Source organism: Rana temporaria, chromosome 6 (genome assembly GCF_905171775.1).
Source record: "Rana temporaria chromosome 6, aRanTem1.1, whole genome shotgun sequence".
Lineage (NCBI taxonomy): Eukaryota > Metazoa > Chordata > Amphibia > Anura > Ranidae > Rana > Rana temporaria.
This window is the reverse complement of record NC_053494.1, coordinates 102,454,478-102,471,392: the sequence shown is the minus strand read 5'-3', so window position 1 is coordinate 102,471,392 and position 16,915 is coordinate 102,454,478. Positions and strand designations below refer to the sequence as shown.

Here is a 16,915-nt window from a genome sequence, read left to right as displayed (position 1 = left end):
GACGGAGGCACGTAAACTGACCATGGATTAGCAGCCATGATTACTGTGGTCAGCACACACAAGAGGACATAAGAACAGGCAGGATCAACTAGGTATTTTACAGCATAGGAAGGGACAAATTACAAGCACTACAGATCATGCCTTAAAAGCAACAGAAGGTTTCTTTTTTTTTTTTTCAGGTTACAACCACTTTAAGCTTTGGACAAAAACAAACAAACCTGGAAGCCAATTGGCTTCTATGCAGAGCTGTACCAGATTTTTGCACTCCAGTTTTGTTTTTTCCTTTAGGGATAAAAGTTGTGCATTATGAAAGTAGAAGTTCAGCCTAAAACCAACTTTAAAATCTACTGGCAGCCATGTTCTGATACCTTTTCTGCAGCCGAGGCTCTGTGAGACAAGAGGAGTCGACAGGGAATTGGCAACTATACTCACAGAAAGAACCACCATCCTCTCTACCTAAAGTAGAGGAAGTTTACTTTAGCTGGACCTTCTGGGTGAATCCAGCTGGGAAGAGTAGTGGGGCCATTAAATACATCACAAGACCTACCATCTAAGGAACCCTTAGAGCTGACATCACAGAAGTAGAGAATCTTGGCACTGGTCAGGTTGGGCAGGGGTTTCATATCTACCAAGACCCAAAGACTGAAAGGTAGAAAAAAAATCCTCACTGTAGAGGAGGTTGCTACAAGCATTGACAGATTCCTTGTCCTCTCTCAGGAGCTAAAAATATCCTAAAGATAAACTAGTCGAGAGAAGAAATCTGGACCCCTACACTCCAGGAAAAAGCCCTAGATTGGGAGAGCCCAACAGGGTCCTGCCACATTAAGCCCAACACCAAAGGGCCCCCCATGTGACAATATGGGGGGGGAACCAAGTCCCACCCCCTTCCTGTAATGAAAAGGGGGGGTCCTGCAGGATAATCTAGCAAATAATTCTACACCAAAGGGAGTCAGGTGGCTAAAGGGGTGGGTGGAAGAAGGATAGCCAGAGAAACAAGAGACCAGAGAAAAAAAAAAAACGAAAAAAAAAAAAAAAAAACTGCCCAGTTCAACAGAAGGACTTCCGTTTAAATGTATTTTGGCTATGAGTGTACTGTCACAGTTGGAGGAGTTATCTATATCTCATATGCTATCCTGGAAGACTTTTTTTTTTTAAAAAAACACGTCTTCCAGGATAGCATATGAGATATAGATAACTCCTCCAACTGTGACAGTACACTCATAGCCAAAATACATTTAAACGGAAGTCCTTCTGTTGAACTGGGCAGTTTTTTTTTTTCAAAAACACAATTGTGCAGCATGGATTAACATGATTATGTCATTACAGCATCTTATTCCAGGGAGCAGGTGCTGATGCTAGATGAGGTTTGAAAAAAAAATAAAAAAAAATAAAATAAAAAAAAAAGCCAGCTTTTTCAGAAGAAAAAACAAAAAGCAGTGATTGACATGTGTGCAAAATTACCCAGCATTTATTTTGTTGGAATATAAATATATACACACACATATATATAGGGTTCACTTAAGGCTACTATTAATACATTTAAAACAAAAAACATAAGAAAAAAAAAAAACGTATTATTTTTTGTAACAGGTCCTTTATCAAAACATTAACATACATGGGGTAACAGATGAAGTAGTGCATCTCCACTTAATGTTCCGACTGCTAACGCAACAAGGAAATTCAAAAGGAACTTAAAGCAGCCTTGGTTTATAATTGGAATCAGAATAACACCGAGCAAGGATAACAGGCTGATCACAGTGATGGAGAAGAAGCCATAAAGCCACACTATAAAAAAAAAGGAAAAGAAAAAATCACAGGGTTAGGAAATAGCACAATACACACCAAAAGTATGCTTGCTAGTGAACACATTTAAATGTATAATGTACTGCCAGTTAACAGACTTCACATAATTACATTGTAATTATATAGTTTGAAAGTTTTGATGTGACCTTCCCATTTTTGATAGGATTGCTCTTTAGATCTTTGTTACCAAGCAAAAAAATACATAGGTTTTGATTAGACATATGAGGAAAAGATACAAGACCATCCAAGGAATGCATTATTTTCAAGAGGTTGGAAGTTAGCCAGCTTTGTATAATGTGAAAGATGTTACGCCGAGTAGACACCAAACATGTCACGCTTTAAATATTGCCCACACTCATGGAATGGTGTCACACTTTGGTACTTTAAAATCTCCATAGTAGCCCCTTTAAACATTTTTACAGGTTACCGGTTGAGCGTTAGGCTGCTTTCACATTGAGGCGTGCAGCCGCGGTGACGGTATAGCCGCGCTATTTGTAGCGCGGCTATACCGTCGTATTTACCGCGATATTCGGGCGCTAGCGGTGAGGTTTTAACCCCCGCTAGCGGCCGAAAAAGGGTTAATACCGCCCGCGTTTCCCATTGATTTCAATGGGAAGGCGCGGTATAGGAGCGGTAAACACACCGCTCCTATACCGCGGTAAAGATGCGGCTAGCAGGACTTTTGGTGCGCTCCTGCTAGCGCACCGCTTCAATGTGAAAGCCTTCGGGCTTTCACATTGAACACTACAGGGCATGATTTTTCATGCGGTATAGCAGCGCTATTTTTAGCGCTGTACCTCATGAAAAACGCCCCAGTGTGCAAGGGGCCTTAGAGGAATCTAGAATTATTGCTCTCGCTGTAACTCACAGCGATACCTCACATGTGGTTTGAACACGGTTTACATTTGCGGGTGCGACGTATGTATGCGTTCGCTTCTGTGTGCGAGCACACGGGCACTCAATTTTTTACTTACATTTTCCCATAAAAAAAAAAAATAAAATTGATCACTTTTATTCCTATTACAAGGAATTTAAAAATGCCCTGCAATAGTAAATGACAGGTCCTCTTTATAGAGAGATCTGGGTTCACATCTCTCCTCTAGTCTCAAAAGTCTGAGAAAAAAAAAAAAAAAAAACACAATCTCAGCCTTTCCGGCCAAAAACTCAGCAGTGTTTAAACTTGCCAAGGCCAGAAGTGACATCATAACGCTGTGCCTGGGGTTACAGGTGCCGCCTGTAAAAACAATCGGCCGAATAAGCACTATGATCGTATACAGACCCAACAGCGGGGGGGGGGGGGGGGGAGAGACGAACGACACAAACACATCTCTCCATGGCGGGTAGAAAGAAACTAAAAGTCCCTGTGGTTTAAAAAAAAAAAAAAAAAAAAAAAAGGAAGATCTTACGATTTTTTTTTTGTAAAACCAGAGCAATAAGTTAAGCCTTGTTAACATGGGGCATTTGAATCCGTGCCCATGCAGGGCCATGTTTTACCCATTGGGATGTACAGGTGCATCCGTGTGGCAGCAGTCTCATAACAGTCAACTCAGAAGCTGAACTTGTCCAGGGGCTGTGCACCCACATGGATGTCACGCTGGCAGCAGCCATGTCCATGCAGCCACTGCATCCCAATTGACAGCTATGAGACAAAACGCCTGTACATCTCTGAGCTGGTATATTAATGTCACTGCAGTGTGCCCATTCCATGAGTTTCCCCTTCTTATTTTGGTATGTCAGAACATTAGCAAAAGCAAAACTACTTTGACGGTAATCTTAAGAAATGTTTTACTTACCAGATGCAGCATCGTTATTCTTTTCTACCGTCTCTACATGCAGATCAGCAAAATGTTTAATGCAAAATCTATTATCAATCTGATATAACAGAGCTGGGCAAAGGTAAGCAAACTGATCTGGTGAAATTGGAGAGTGTGTATTCAGCCCATAATAATTAAGGAGCTGGGTGGCATTCAAACACTGAAAAGAAAAGCAAATTTAAGATTAAATTAGAGAGAAAAAAAAAAAGATATATAAAATAAAAAAGCAAAACTTTATGCTACATCAAAAATGTAAAATCCATATAGGCTTTCAATTATTTCAAATGTCATGCAAGTAAACACAGATTGAGAAAAAAGTTTGCCTAGCGTTTTGCTTTAACTTGCCTACAGGGACAATTTGGACATTTTTCACTTTAGTTAGAACCCCCAAACATTTTCTGAAAGCAGAGGCCCTAGAGAATAAAAAGTGTGGTGCAATATTTGTGCAACCATTTGTCAAATGCAAATTTTCAGGAGGAAGAGAGAACAAAAAAAACAAAAACACCAACAACCAACAACGTAAATGAATGTAGTGCACAAAAACACAATATAATAACCTTTTTGGAAATAAAGACGTTCACAGAGATACCTCAGATGTCTGATATAAATCAGTTATATGCGTGCCGGACCTATGTGCAGGTTTGCAGTTGCGTTGCGAGTACTCAGCACAAGGAGAAAATCGTACGATTCTTCATCGAACGATCGTTTTCGTCCGATATTCGGATCGTGTGTACGGGCCATTAAGGTGAAAAAAAAAAAAAAAAAAAAACGATCAAACTTCTTGGTTTCACCGACCCCAAACACAACGTATGAACAAGCCCTTGGTTCACAGGCATGCTGTATCTAGGGCAGCCTATTCATGTCAATGGGCTGCTCTACCCACAGAAATGCAGGAGAAGTCGAACCCAGCCCTCCCCCTCTTTAAAATTGCACAATAAATACGCACTGTGTTTGCCAATGCGTGGAGGTACCAATAATAATTAATAGCACCTCTGGGTGTCTGCATGTCAGGAACACGCCTCGAACAAAAATTCTTGACTGGAGAAACACTGTCTATACTGTGCATTGTACAATCACAAAACCTTCTGCAAATGCCTGGTGGTGCAAATAGAGGTTTGAGACCAAGCATGCCAGCTTAATGAAACTATAAGGGCACTTTCACACTGGTTCCCTTCAAAACTGCCAGTAAAAAGCCTATGCGTTAATGGAGCGCTTTTGGTGTGTGGCTTCTAAAAGGACATGCGTGACTGCACCAAAAATGCTTAGTAGCAGCGTTTGAGGCGGTTCACATTCACTTCAATGAAGAGAAGAGTTTGTGTTTTTTAGCTCCCCAAACATGCTCAAAAGATGCTGCATGTTGAACATTTACATTACGTAAATAATCATTTTAACATTAGTAGTCAAGAAAGTCAAGAATATACAATCCTTCCTACTTGCTCAAAACAGGAGTCAGACTAAATACCCCTTAGGCAGGCCATAAACTGTGCCACGGGTTGCAGGAAAGAAATTCACACGATTCCCCCCATCAACACAAACAGTATTGACAGGGGAATCAGCAATTGCCTTCTCCTGGCAGGGGAAGACATCCCCGCCAAGAGAAGACAGCGATTATCGCTAGCAGCTAGAGCAGCCGCTAGCGATGGTCGCAAAGAGAATCCGGTAGGCTGGTTGATCGATCAATTTGGGTACAACCAGCCTGCTGGATTCACTTTTGATTCATCGCTAGGGTCTGCTATAGCTGCTAGTGATAATTGCTGTCTTCTCCGGGTGGGGGAAGACAGTATCGCTAGCGGCTGCTTTTACCACTTTCATGCTTTACTGTAGGAATGGTGTTATTTGCATAGTAAGCTGTATTGGATCTCTGCCAGACATATCGTTTAGTGTGGAGACTAAATAATAAAATTTTATTCTCACCGGGGGGGCAGAGCCAGTGCGCAGCATGTGAAGACGGTGGGGACAGAGCTCTCTGTAGGTTAACAATCCTGCAGTGATCCTGTGAGCAAATTCGCTCAAATTTTGACCGGGACTGCTAGGGTATGTGTGCAGGATCCCCACAGGCGCCTCCAAAGAACGTGCAGTATGGGCCACCCTGGCCAAAAAAAAAAAAAAAAAAACGGGAGAGTGGCTGGCCCGCTTTGCCGGGAGGAGGAGGAAGAGCAACCGCTGCAGAGACCTGTGGAGCCTGCGTGGCCCGTGTCTCCACGGCCAAATTGGGTCGAGTCCTGGAGCACAGGAGGGAATGACACAGACAAAGCTCCCTAGACAGGCTGGATGCCCGCATACATGGAACCAGCAGGGAGGTTGATGAAGAGCCATCCCTTACACAGATTATGGCAGCCATACAGGGATGCCAAAAAAAGTTGATTGATAATTTTGGACAGCTGCAACTAGAATTCTCCTTTATGAAGCATGATATGCAGAAGCTCAGAGAGAAAGCACAGGCTATAGAAGACCGCCTTACATGTCTGGAGGACTCTGTTAGACCTATGGAAACTACCGTTCATGTGGCACAGAAAACCCTCTGAGCACACTAGAAAGATGGCCGACATGGAGGACCGCATGAGAAGGAACAATATAAGGCTGGTTGGATTCCCTGAGGGAGTGGGGGGGGGGGGGGGACACCCTGTGGAGTTTTTAAAAGGATGGCTCAAAGAGCACAAGGCCCCCTGACACTTTCAACAATATGTTCGCCATTGAAAGAGCACACCGTGTCCTGGGTCGAGCACCACCGAAGGGAGTTATCCCCAGACCCATGATTGCAAAGATGCTGCACTTCAGGGACTGGGAGACTATTGAAATTGGTCAGGACGGGGCCTGAATTGGAGTTCAATGGCTACGGGATTTCTATATATCCCGATTTCTCTGCCGTCACCCAGAAACTCAGACTTTCTTTTCAACAGTTGAATAAGAGGCTTAGGGATCTGAATTTGATTTACAGTATGCTGTACCCTGCAAAGCTGCGCATTGTGGATAATGGAAAGGCATACTTTTTCACAACCCTTACTGAGGCCTCTGGTTGGTTGGATGCCAGGGGGCGTCCGGGGGGTAAATTCACAACATCCCAGCTAGCAACCTTTATATCTATGGCTGGGACACTGGAAGAAAACCATGGGTGAGCTTTCAAGGACTAACCCTTTTTTTTACCCCCCCCTTTCTCTGTCATCTTCCATTTTTGCTGAAAGAGATGCCTTACCTGGACTGCCATTCTGTTCCGAGTTTCCTGGCAGTACTGGGGATTGAATATGTTGATGCAATACTGTATCTATAATTTTTATTTTTTGCTCAAAATATCCTACTGCATGGTGTGGGCCTGCGGACTGTTCTGTCCACTGCACAAAAGGACAGTTGGAATAAGCCAATTCTTCTTTTCTCTGGTTAGTTTTTCAAACAAGTTTGACTTGAAACTGTCCTTGGACTGCATTAGAGGAGGGTTACCTTCAGGTGATGGGTCCTGTGTGACTGCATTAAGTCACACCTCTGTTACCTCAAGGTTATGGGAGAAAAGTGCCTGAAAGATTGGGGCTGGGTGCGGGAAGTTGAGAAGTTTTCATTGTTGGGGGGGGGGAAAAAAAAATTGATTTTGTACTCACCATAAAATCCTTTTCTATGTCAAGATTAAGGCTGTGTCCATCCATGAACTCAAAGTGGGTATTAGCCTTCATTCAGGAGTGACTAGGCAGAAACTTTTTTTTTCTTCTACAAAAGTTAAACACATCACACCCAATACAGTACCGGGGCAGTCCCTCTGGGTATAACCCCTCTCTCTGCACCTCGCAGATCAGTTTGTCAAAAAGCAGTACAAACATAAGAGGGGTGGGTGCCGTGTCCGTCCATGAACTCAGAGAAAAAAGGATTTTACGGTGAGTACAAAAATCCTATTTTCTTTCATTCATGGACGGACACAGCCTTAATCTTGACAAAGTGGAACGTCCCAAAGCAGTGTTAAAAAAAGGAGGGGTGGGAACAGCATAAAAAAAAAAAAAAAAAAAAAAACTTCACCCGAAAAAAAAAAACAGAGCTCCTCAACTGAGGAGTTGCAACTTAAACTTAAACCTTTGCGGCCGAAAGAAGCATCCAAAGATGCACTCACATCAACCTTGTAAAATTTAGTGAAAGTGTGGACAACCAAGTCGCCGCCTTACACACCTGAGAAACAGACTCTTGACGTTGGAAAGCCCAAGAGGCATCTACTACCCTGGTCTTAATGCGCCATGACAGGAAAGGGGGGCACCCGACCCCCTATGGCATAAGCCTGAATCACGATCTGTCAGATCCATCTCAAGACCGCCAGGCCCTTCTTGGGACCAGCCACCAAAACAAACAGCGAATCTGACCTCTGGAATGGAGCAGGCAGTAGCAGAGAAGTATACTCTCAGGGCTCGGACAACGTCCAAGGAATGCAACAGACGAGAACACAGGGATGGAAGTACAATGTCCTCATTTAGATGGAAGACTGAAACAACCTTAGGAAGAAAAGAAGGCTGCGGACGCAGGACCACCTTATCCTTGTTGAAGACCAGATAGGGAGCCTTGCACGACAAGGCTGCCAGCTCAGAAACCCGTCTGACGCAACAGCCACCAAAAAGACCACTTTCTGAGAAAGTGTCAACAAGGGAATCTCCCTAATGTTTTCCTTGTCAAAATATTTTATTGAATAGTACAGAAGTAGTGTACAAATTGCATAAAGTAAATACAATATCATACAGTCAGGGGTGAGAAGCTCAATGTTAATTGAGAATGTAATAATAAACTATTAAATATTGAAACAAGATCGATTAAAACTTTAGAAGGTATTTCCAGTTCTTCAAAAGGTGTCAAGCCTAGGAGGTATTGCAAGAGTAACATTATTTGCATTCTTGAATTCAGATCATATAATTAAAAAAACAGGAGCTTCAAATCCTAAAAGAAAAATTCAAATTATTACCAGAAAATAAAAAAATAAGTAAAAAAATAAAGAAACAGTAAAAAAAATGGAAGGAGAGAAGAATGGAAAGGGTCCGCGAGGTCAGACCGAGAGCCTCCACCACAACTAGAGAGAGATGTATTTGTTCCTATTGTTTTAGTCACCATGGCAAGAGTACCGTATTATCAAAAGATGGCATAGCATAAGCGATCCAGGGTTGCCACATTTTCTCAAACTGAGGGATCATGTCCGTATCTATAGCTAGCATCTTGGCATGGGTCATAGTGTTGTTCATTTTAGTCACCGCTTCATTTACCTCTAACTTTGAAGATCTCCATGCTTTTGCCAAAGTCTGTTTAGCTGCTGTGAAAAGCTGCAAAAGCAATTTAAATTGAGAATGTGAAATACCTTCTGGTTTCAAGTTGAGAAGTGCCGTGGCAGGATCTAAAGGAATATTCTTTCCACTTAGTATTGATGCAATCTTGAATATCCCTATCCAAAATATCTGAGCTTTCGGACAAGACCACCAAGTATGGAAAAGTGTACCTATGTCAGAACAACCCCTGAAACATTGTGCAGAGCAATTCTTTGCGTATTTAGCTATCCTAGCAGGTACCAAGTACAATCTCGTTAATACTTTATAGTTTGCCTCTACCGCCTCTATGTTGGGTGAAGCCGTTTTTGTGGTATTCCATATCCGATTCCAATCTGAGTTGTCTAGTTCCCGCCCTAGATCCACCTCCCATTTCCAGACATAAAGGTGGTTTATCTAATCCAGATTGGACGAATGCATGAGAATATAAGGTAGATGATATGCCTCTCGCATGGGGGTCTTTCTTACAAAACTGTTTAAAACTAGTCAAATGAGTGAAAAGATATTTCGGTATCCAGTAAGGGTGTGTAAAAGTTTTATTTGAAGATATATAAAAAACTCCAATTGTGGTAGGCTGCAAGCTTCTTAGGGTTGGGAACGGAATAAATGAGGATGCGTTTACAAATATAGCACATGCCGTGAAGCCCATTCTTTAAAGGATCTAGGGGTGACCCATGCAGAATAAAAAAGGCAGAGTCTTTGTAAAATGATAATAAAGGATTATGGAGAGATTGGAATCTATCCCAAAGGAAAAGAAAATGCTTAATAATGGGGTTTTGTAGCCCTTTACGGTCTTTTGGGGAAGTCCAAAGTAAGTTGGAAATTGGGATCGAGTCACATTCAGTTGCTTCTATTGGCACCCATAGTGGGGTTACATTTTGCACATGGTATTTGGTGAGAGTTGCTATGTGTGCCGCCCTGTAATAGTATGCAAAATGAGGACATCAAAGCCCTCAATTTAATTTAGGGAGATATAGAGTATGTAACTTTATTCTCGGTTTAGAAGTGCCCCAGATAAATGACGTTACTTTCCTTTGTAATATTCCTAAATAATATGCTGGAATTTGGATAGGTAATACTCTGAATAAATATCGTAGCTTAGGTAGTATCGTCATTTTGACTGCATTGATTCTTCCAAACCATGATAGTGGGAGTTGAGACCATGAATTCATTAGATTCGATACTTGTTTAAGAATTGGATATTTGTATAAGAATAGTTCTGTCCATGATGCTGTTAGATGTATCTCCAAGTAAAGGATAGATCTATCAGTCCATGTAAAAGGGTAAACCTATTTTAGCAGAGCTCAGTTCCATACTAGTAAGAGATATATTTAACGCTATACATTTTTTAGGATTAATGTATAGTCCAGAAAGTGTCGAAGTTATTGAGGATTGGGATGAGATTAGGACCCGATACTTGAGGGGATGAAAGGAATAGGAGGATATCATCTGTAAATAGACATATCTTGTGCTGGTGTCCTATTTCAATTCCAGTCATTTTGGGGTCGGATCTAATTGTTTGCGCAATCGGTTCAATTAGGAGAGCAAAATAATGGAGAGAGTGGGCATCCTTGTCTAGTCCCTCTCTCAATATTAAATGGGTCAGACTTAAATCCTGCATATTTGACATATGCTTTTGGTTATTGGATAAAGCCATTATCCAATTTGTGAAGTGTGTGCCAAAACCCCATTTTTGTAAGGTGTATGTCAAATAAGGCCAAGAAATAGAATCAAAGGCTTTTTTGATGTCCATTTATAGAAGACATGAGGGGATACGACGTGTTTTAGCAATATGCGTTAAAAGGACCGCTCTACGTACATTGTCCCCTGCCTGGCGAGAGGGCATGAAGCCAACTTGGTCCTGGTGAACGAGAGTACCAATGTTTTTATTGAGGCGCTTGCTAAAATTTTTGCCAATAGTTTGATATCCATGTTTAACATGGAAATAGGGTGGTAATTTGTACTAAGGGTATCATCTGTATGTGGTTTTGGAATCATGCATATGTTAGCCATCAATGATTCTTGTCTAAAGGATTTATTTTCCAGCAAGTCATTAAATGCTTCTGCTAGTAAGTGGGAGATTATGTCCTTAAAAGTCCGGTAATAAGGGCCGAGTATCCGTCTGGGTCTGGTCTCTTGTTTTAAGCTCTTTAATGGCTGTTGCTACTTCTCCTGTAATGGGTTTTTCTAATATATCATTTTTTTTGATTCATTCATCTGTGGAAGGTTGATAGGTGAGCAAAAAAAAAAGTCTGCAGCAGCAGTATTACAAAAAAGGTATTTGATTCAGTATAAAGTGTTTTTAAATGAGAGCTGAATGACTGCACTATTTTAAGTGGATTACTAGTGGATGTATTTGTTGTCAATTTAAGTTTAATGGGTTTAAATGATTTGTTGATGGACTTCAGTGTTCCGACTTTGTTAGATTTCATGTAGAACGTGTGTTTGGTTTTATGCAGTGATTTTTCAGCTGAATCAGTTAGGAACAAGACATATTCTAAAAGCACTTTTTCTAGACGTGTTTTTGCGACGGGGTAAGGGTCATTTTGGAAGGCTATAAATGATGCGTTAAATTCCTTTTTTAATTTTATAGCAAGATTTTTACGTTCTTTTTTAAGTATCCCCATTTGCTGTTGGAAAGTACTTAAAACTGGTTTGTGTGCTTCCCAAATTGTGAGTGTGGAAATGTCGGTGCTCGTATTATGGGTTAATACTCTTTTAGGGCCTGTTCAATTGTTAGGCAATGTGGGATGTTTAAAGTGGAGGTTCAACCTATAAAAAAATTCTAACACTACATCCAGCCCAGTCCTGCATATAAAATGACACTGACCTTTTTTTTTCTTTGCCGTAGATATCGTTTAGCCGTGGAATTCACCGTGGCTTCCGGGTAGGGAATCCCGCGGGAGTGGGAGTTCCTATTGTCATGCCAATTGATTGACATGCTAAAGACGGCGCACACAGCGCGTCACAACGTCCCGAAAGAAGCTCGGGTCGGCTTGGCTCTATTCGGCGCCCCGAATAGAGCCGAGCTTCCTTCGGGAAGTCGTGACGCGCTGTGTGCGCCGTCGTTCAGCATGTGAATCAATTGGCATGACAATAGGAACGCCCACTCCCGCGGGATTCCCTACCCGGAAGCCACAGTGAATTCCACGGCTAAACGCTATCTACGGCAAAGAAAAAAAAAAGGTCAGTGTCATTTTATATGCAGGACTGGGCTGGATGTAGTGTTTTTTATAGGGTGAACCTCCACTTTAAGTATTATGTCTGGGAGGTACCATGTTGGGTCATGTTTCTTAGGCATTGTTGAGGCAATGAAAAAGGAATATAAATATATATATATATATATATATATATATACATACACACACACACACGTGAAAACATATACATGTGTAAAGAGGAGATGGACTTTAGAGGCATAGTATTTTTAATTTTTTTTTATATTTAATAAAGAATAAAATAGAAAGACAAAAGTTATATAAATCTGGCCATAGAAAAGGCCTAAAATTACAAAAACATTGACGTGAGAAACCACCGATTACATATACCGTAGTTATCGCATTATAACGCGCTCCCGCGTATACCGCGCACCCCTAATGTTGCCCCGAATCCTGTGGGGGGGAAAAAAAGTTTTTTTGTACTTACAGTTTTGGTGTCTTGCGCGGCGGCCTCGTCGGGTGCGGCTTCGAGTGTTCTCCTCGTCGGGTCCAGCGTCCTTCTGCGGCTTCGGGTGTCCTCTTCGTCGGGTCCGGCGTCCGTCTGCGGCGTCCTCCCCACGCCGAGTTTGAATACTGCGCCGACATATACAGAGCGCAGTACACTCGTGTATTGTCGGGCAGGCTCAGCAACTCTCGCGCTGACGTCCTGTACGTCCGGGATGTGAGCGCAGAAGGAGCCGAGACTGCCCGACTATACTGCGCTCGGTATATGTCGGCGCAGTATTCAAACTCGGCGCGGGAAAGCGGGTATCGGCGTATACCGCGCACCGATTTTGCCCTGATATTCAGGGCAAAAAAGTGCGCGGTATACGCCGATAAATACGGTAGGTACAATACAATACAAGGAATCGACAATAATGGCAGATTCACAACCACTTTGATAAAAAGTTGAAGATACCCCTTGAAGTTCTCAGGGGGTGGGATGTCACACGGTGCTCAGCCCGACATGTTGCGCGTCAGCGAACGCTTCTTCAGGAGCCTACAATGAATTTTTCTAATTAAGAAAGATAGGGGGGAAAAATAATAAATAGGGCAGAGGACGTGTCAGTAATACTGGTGTAGGTTGCCACAACCAGAAGCATGGAAGATATGGTCCGTTAAATTGCTCTAGTGAAGCCAGTTATACTCAGCAGGAGCACCCACACTGGTGAGACTGTCACCACGGGCAGAGGACATCCCCAGCCCATACAAACTCCAGCGATTCTCAAATCGGCGAGGTGTGCCTTATAGTACATTAAGGACCTCAACTCGAGTCTGGGCTTAACTGCTGAGTATAACTGGCTTCACTAGAGCAATTTGAAGGACCACATCTCCCATGCTTCTGGTTGTTGCAACCTACACCAGTATTACCGACACGTCCTCTGCCATATTTATTATTTTTTCCCCCTATCTTTAATTGGAAAAATTCATTGTAAGCTCCTGAAGAAGCGTTCTCCGACGCGCAACATGTCAGGCTGAGCACCGTGTGACATCCCACCCCCTGAGAACTTCAAGGGATATCTTCAACTTGTTATCAAAGTGGTTGTGAATCTGCCATTATTGCCGATTCCTTGTATTGTATCTATAAGTAATAGGTGGTTTCTCACGTCAATGTTTTTGTAATTTTAGGCCTTTTCTATGGCCAGATATATGTAACTTTTGTCCTTGTATTTTAGGAATTCTTTAAAAATACTACGCCTCTAAAGTCCATCATCTCCTCTTTACACATGTATATGTTTCCACATATATTTGTATATTCCTTTTTCAATCCTAGCTATCGGGACGTGGCACTGTATTATCTTTTTTTCAGATCCACAGTACCACTTTGATGATCCGATTTAATATTTCATTGTTGAGGCAATGGTGGTGTATACAGCATTGTGATCAGACCACGGGATCGGTATAATATTAGAATTAACAATTTCCTGGTACAATGACTACTAAGAAAATGTGATCGATACGACTTGATAATTGGTGTGGATTAGAATAGGAGTAATTTCACTTTGTAGGATTAGATTCTCTCCAAGAATCAACCAATTTATAGTTGGATATAAGATTAGAGAGAGTCCTTTTATTTTTATATCTTGGTGGGGTATACAGGGTTTTGTCCAGAAACGGGAGGAGGACCGGAATCACCACAGACAATGAGAGCTCCCATCTTGTGGGTATCTATGGTTTGAAAAATATGTGAGAAAAAAAAAAAAAGAAAAAAAAAAAAAAAAAAAGGGGGGGGGGGGGCAGGGTTGTGATTAGGCGCATAAGAGACCACAGTCACAGCCGTGTCCATAACATAACCTGTTAATATTAGGTATCTGCCTTTTGGGTCTTTTATTTCAGAATGTAGTGAGAATGGTATTGCACAATGAAATGCTATTAGAGTGCACCTCTTTTTAGTAGAAGCCGAACCTGTGGATAGGAGACATTAAAAAAAAGGTAGGAGTTGAATTTGGGGTAAAATGCACCTCTTGTAAACATACGTGTGCCTTCTTGGCCTGAAATGATCTGAATGCTTTTGTACGTTTCTGGGGCACATTAAGACCTTGCACATTTAAGGATAAAATATTTAACAGAGCCATGGTAACCAAAACAACAAGCTACTCTTCGGTTGTGCTGACGTGGAGACTTCTCGGTCCAACCCTCGCGGACGGAAGAGAAAAAAAAAAAAAAAAAAAAACGCGAGGGTAAGGGGATCCAGAGCTAGCAAACTCAGAAAAAAAAATAATTATAAGGAGGTTATTTTGAGCAAGGTGGACGCTCAGTTGGTTGTAGACTAGACGTTCAAGGAGTTTGGATAAAAAGGGGAGCAAGGAGATGGGGCGTAGGTTGTCAAGATTGGATGGGTCCAGTGAGGGCTTTTTAAGTATGGGGCTGACTAGTGCATGTTTCAAAGAGTTAGGGAAGATGCCAGAAGAGGGAGAGGTTGAAGATGTGGGGTAGAGAGTGTAGAATAGAGCCAGAGGGTGAACGTAGCATTTGCGAGGGAACAGGATCCAGAGCGCAGGTGGCAAGATGGACGTTGGCAAGTAATTTAGCGACCTTGTCTATAGTGGTGGGGTTGAAAGAGGGAAGTAATGAGTGTACCTGTGGGCATGAGGTGTGAAGCATGGAGGGTATCTGAACAGTAGAGATCTTATCGCAAATTTTATCAATCTTCCGTTTGATTGGCAATCTCCTGGGCGGTGAGTGAGTTAGTGGGTGGAGGCAATGGAGGACGAAGGAGAGAGTTGAAGGTAGAGAAAAGTTGACGGGGACGGGAGGATAAGTTTTTAATGAGGGTGATGAAATAGGTTTGCTTGGCAGCAAGGAGGCAGGAATTGTATATTTGGAGGGCAGATTTATACTGGACGAAATCTTCCTGAGACTTAGTCTTGCGCCACAGGTGCTCGAGAGCACGGCTGCGTTATTTCAGACTTCTAGTATCATCTGTTTGCCAGGGGTGAAGGGGGCGGGGCCTTATTCTGCGTGTAGTGAGGGGGGCCAGTCTGTCCAGTGATGCTAGAAGTGAAGTGTTGTAGACAGAAGTGGCTAGGTGGGTGCAGGACAGGGGTGCGATTTTGTCATAGAGGTGGTCAGTCAGAGTGTAGAAGAGAAGTGTTGATATGGTGAAGGTTTCTACGAATAACAGTTAGGCATTTGGAGGGAGAGGAGGAGAGGGAGAGAGTGAACTTAATAAGGTAGTGATCAGAGAGGGGGTAAGGATAGTTGGAGAGGTTGAATGGAGTGCATAGGTGGGTCAAGAGTATTGCCTTCAGAGTAGGAGCATGTATCCATTGCTTCAGGTCAAAAGAGGAGGTTAGACTGAGAAGCTTGGAAGTTGCAGGAGTTTCAGCATTAGTAGGGATGTTGAAGTCGCCAAGAACGATTGTGGGGATTTCAGAAGAGAGAAAGTAGGGTAGCCAGGCAGAGAAGTCATCAAGAAAGGAGGATACTGGACCGGGCGGGGGGGGTGGTAGATCACAGCTATCCTTAGAGAAACTGGGGAGAAGAGATGAATGCAATGTGCCTCAAATGAGGAGAGTGACAGAGGGAGGTGGGTGAAGTACCTGAAAGGTGCCATGTGGGGCTAAAAGGATTCCAACACCCCCTCCTTTGCGTCCATTGGGTCTGGGGGAGCGAGTCCAAAGAAGACCACCGTGGGATAGAGCAGAAGACGCAGTGTCGGATTCATGAAGCCAGGTTTCAGTAATGGCGAGTAGATTAAATGAGTTAGCAATAAAGAGATCATGGAGGGAGGCGAGTTTGTTACAGACAGAGCGAGCGTTCCAAAGGGCGCAAGAGAAAGGTAGTCGTCTTGGGAAGAAGAGAAATGGGGACTAGATTGTGTGCATTGCGGCTGTATCCAGAGGGTGTAGGGTAATGGGTCTGTTGAGCACAGTTAGATGAAGGAGGGCCAGGATAGGAGAAGCAGAAGGGTGAGGGAGGTAATGTGGGAATGTGATTTATATGAGGGGACATGCCCCAGTGATTTGGAGGATTGGGAGATAGAAATAGAGATAGAGAGAGATAGAGGGTGTGGGGTGAAGGGAAGACAGTTTAAGGATAGAAGACACATCTGTTAGAAGGAGTGGTAGAGAGTGCATTTTAGAAAAGGGGTGGAAAATAAAAAAAAAAAAAAAAGTTTTTACAAGACAAAGTATAGCTCTGTTATAAATGGCAAGGGATTTTATAGTTTCCTCGCTTTGTGCATTCGCTGCAGTGCAGAGTCAGAAGTGCTTCCACTTATAGAAAAAGCCCCACTTGGAGAAAGAGCCCCAGATGCTATGAGCCCCCTGCTTAAGCTTCCCCTAAAAGGATGTGTAGTGCTACCCCCGCAGGAGCCACTGAT

General features: G+C 42.6%; 1 protein-coding gene across 1 annotated transcript in view; it reads right to left on the bottom strand.

Annotated features, from left to right (window-relative positions):
• The window catches only part of SLC39A10 (solute carrier family 39 member 10), a 100,522-nt gene that overhangs the window by 30,718 nt on the left and 52,889 nt on the right, over positions 1-16,915 (bottom strand). Inside the window, exons 4-5 of the mRNA XM_040357083.1 lie at positions 3,597-3,777; positions 1,616-1,785 (exon numbers count right to left, since the gene is read on the bottom strand). Coding sequence (XP_040213017.1) covers positions 1,616-1,785; positions 3,597-3,777 — 351 coding nt within the window. The remainder of the gene's footprint in view (positions 1-1,615; positions 1,786-3,596; positions 3,778-16,915) is intronic.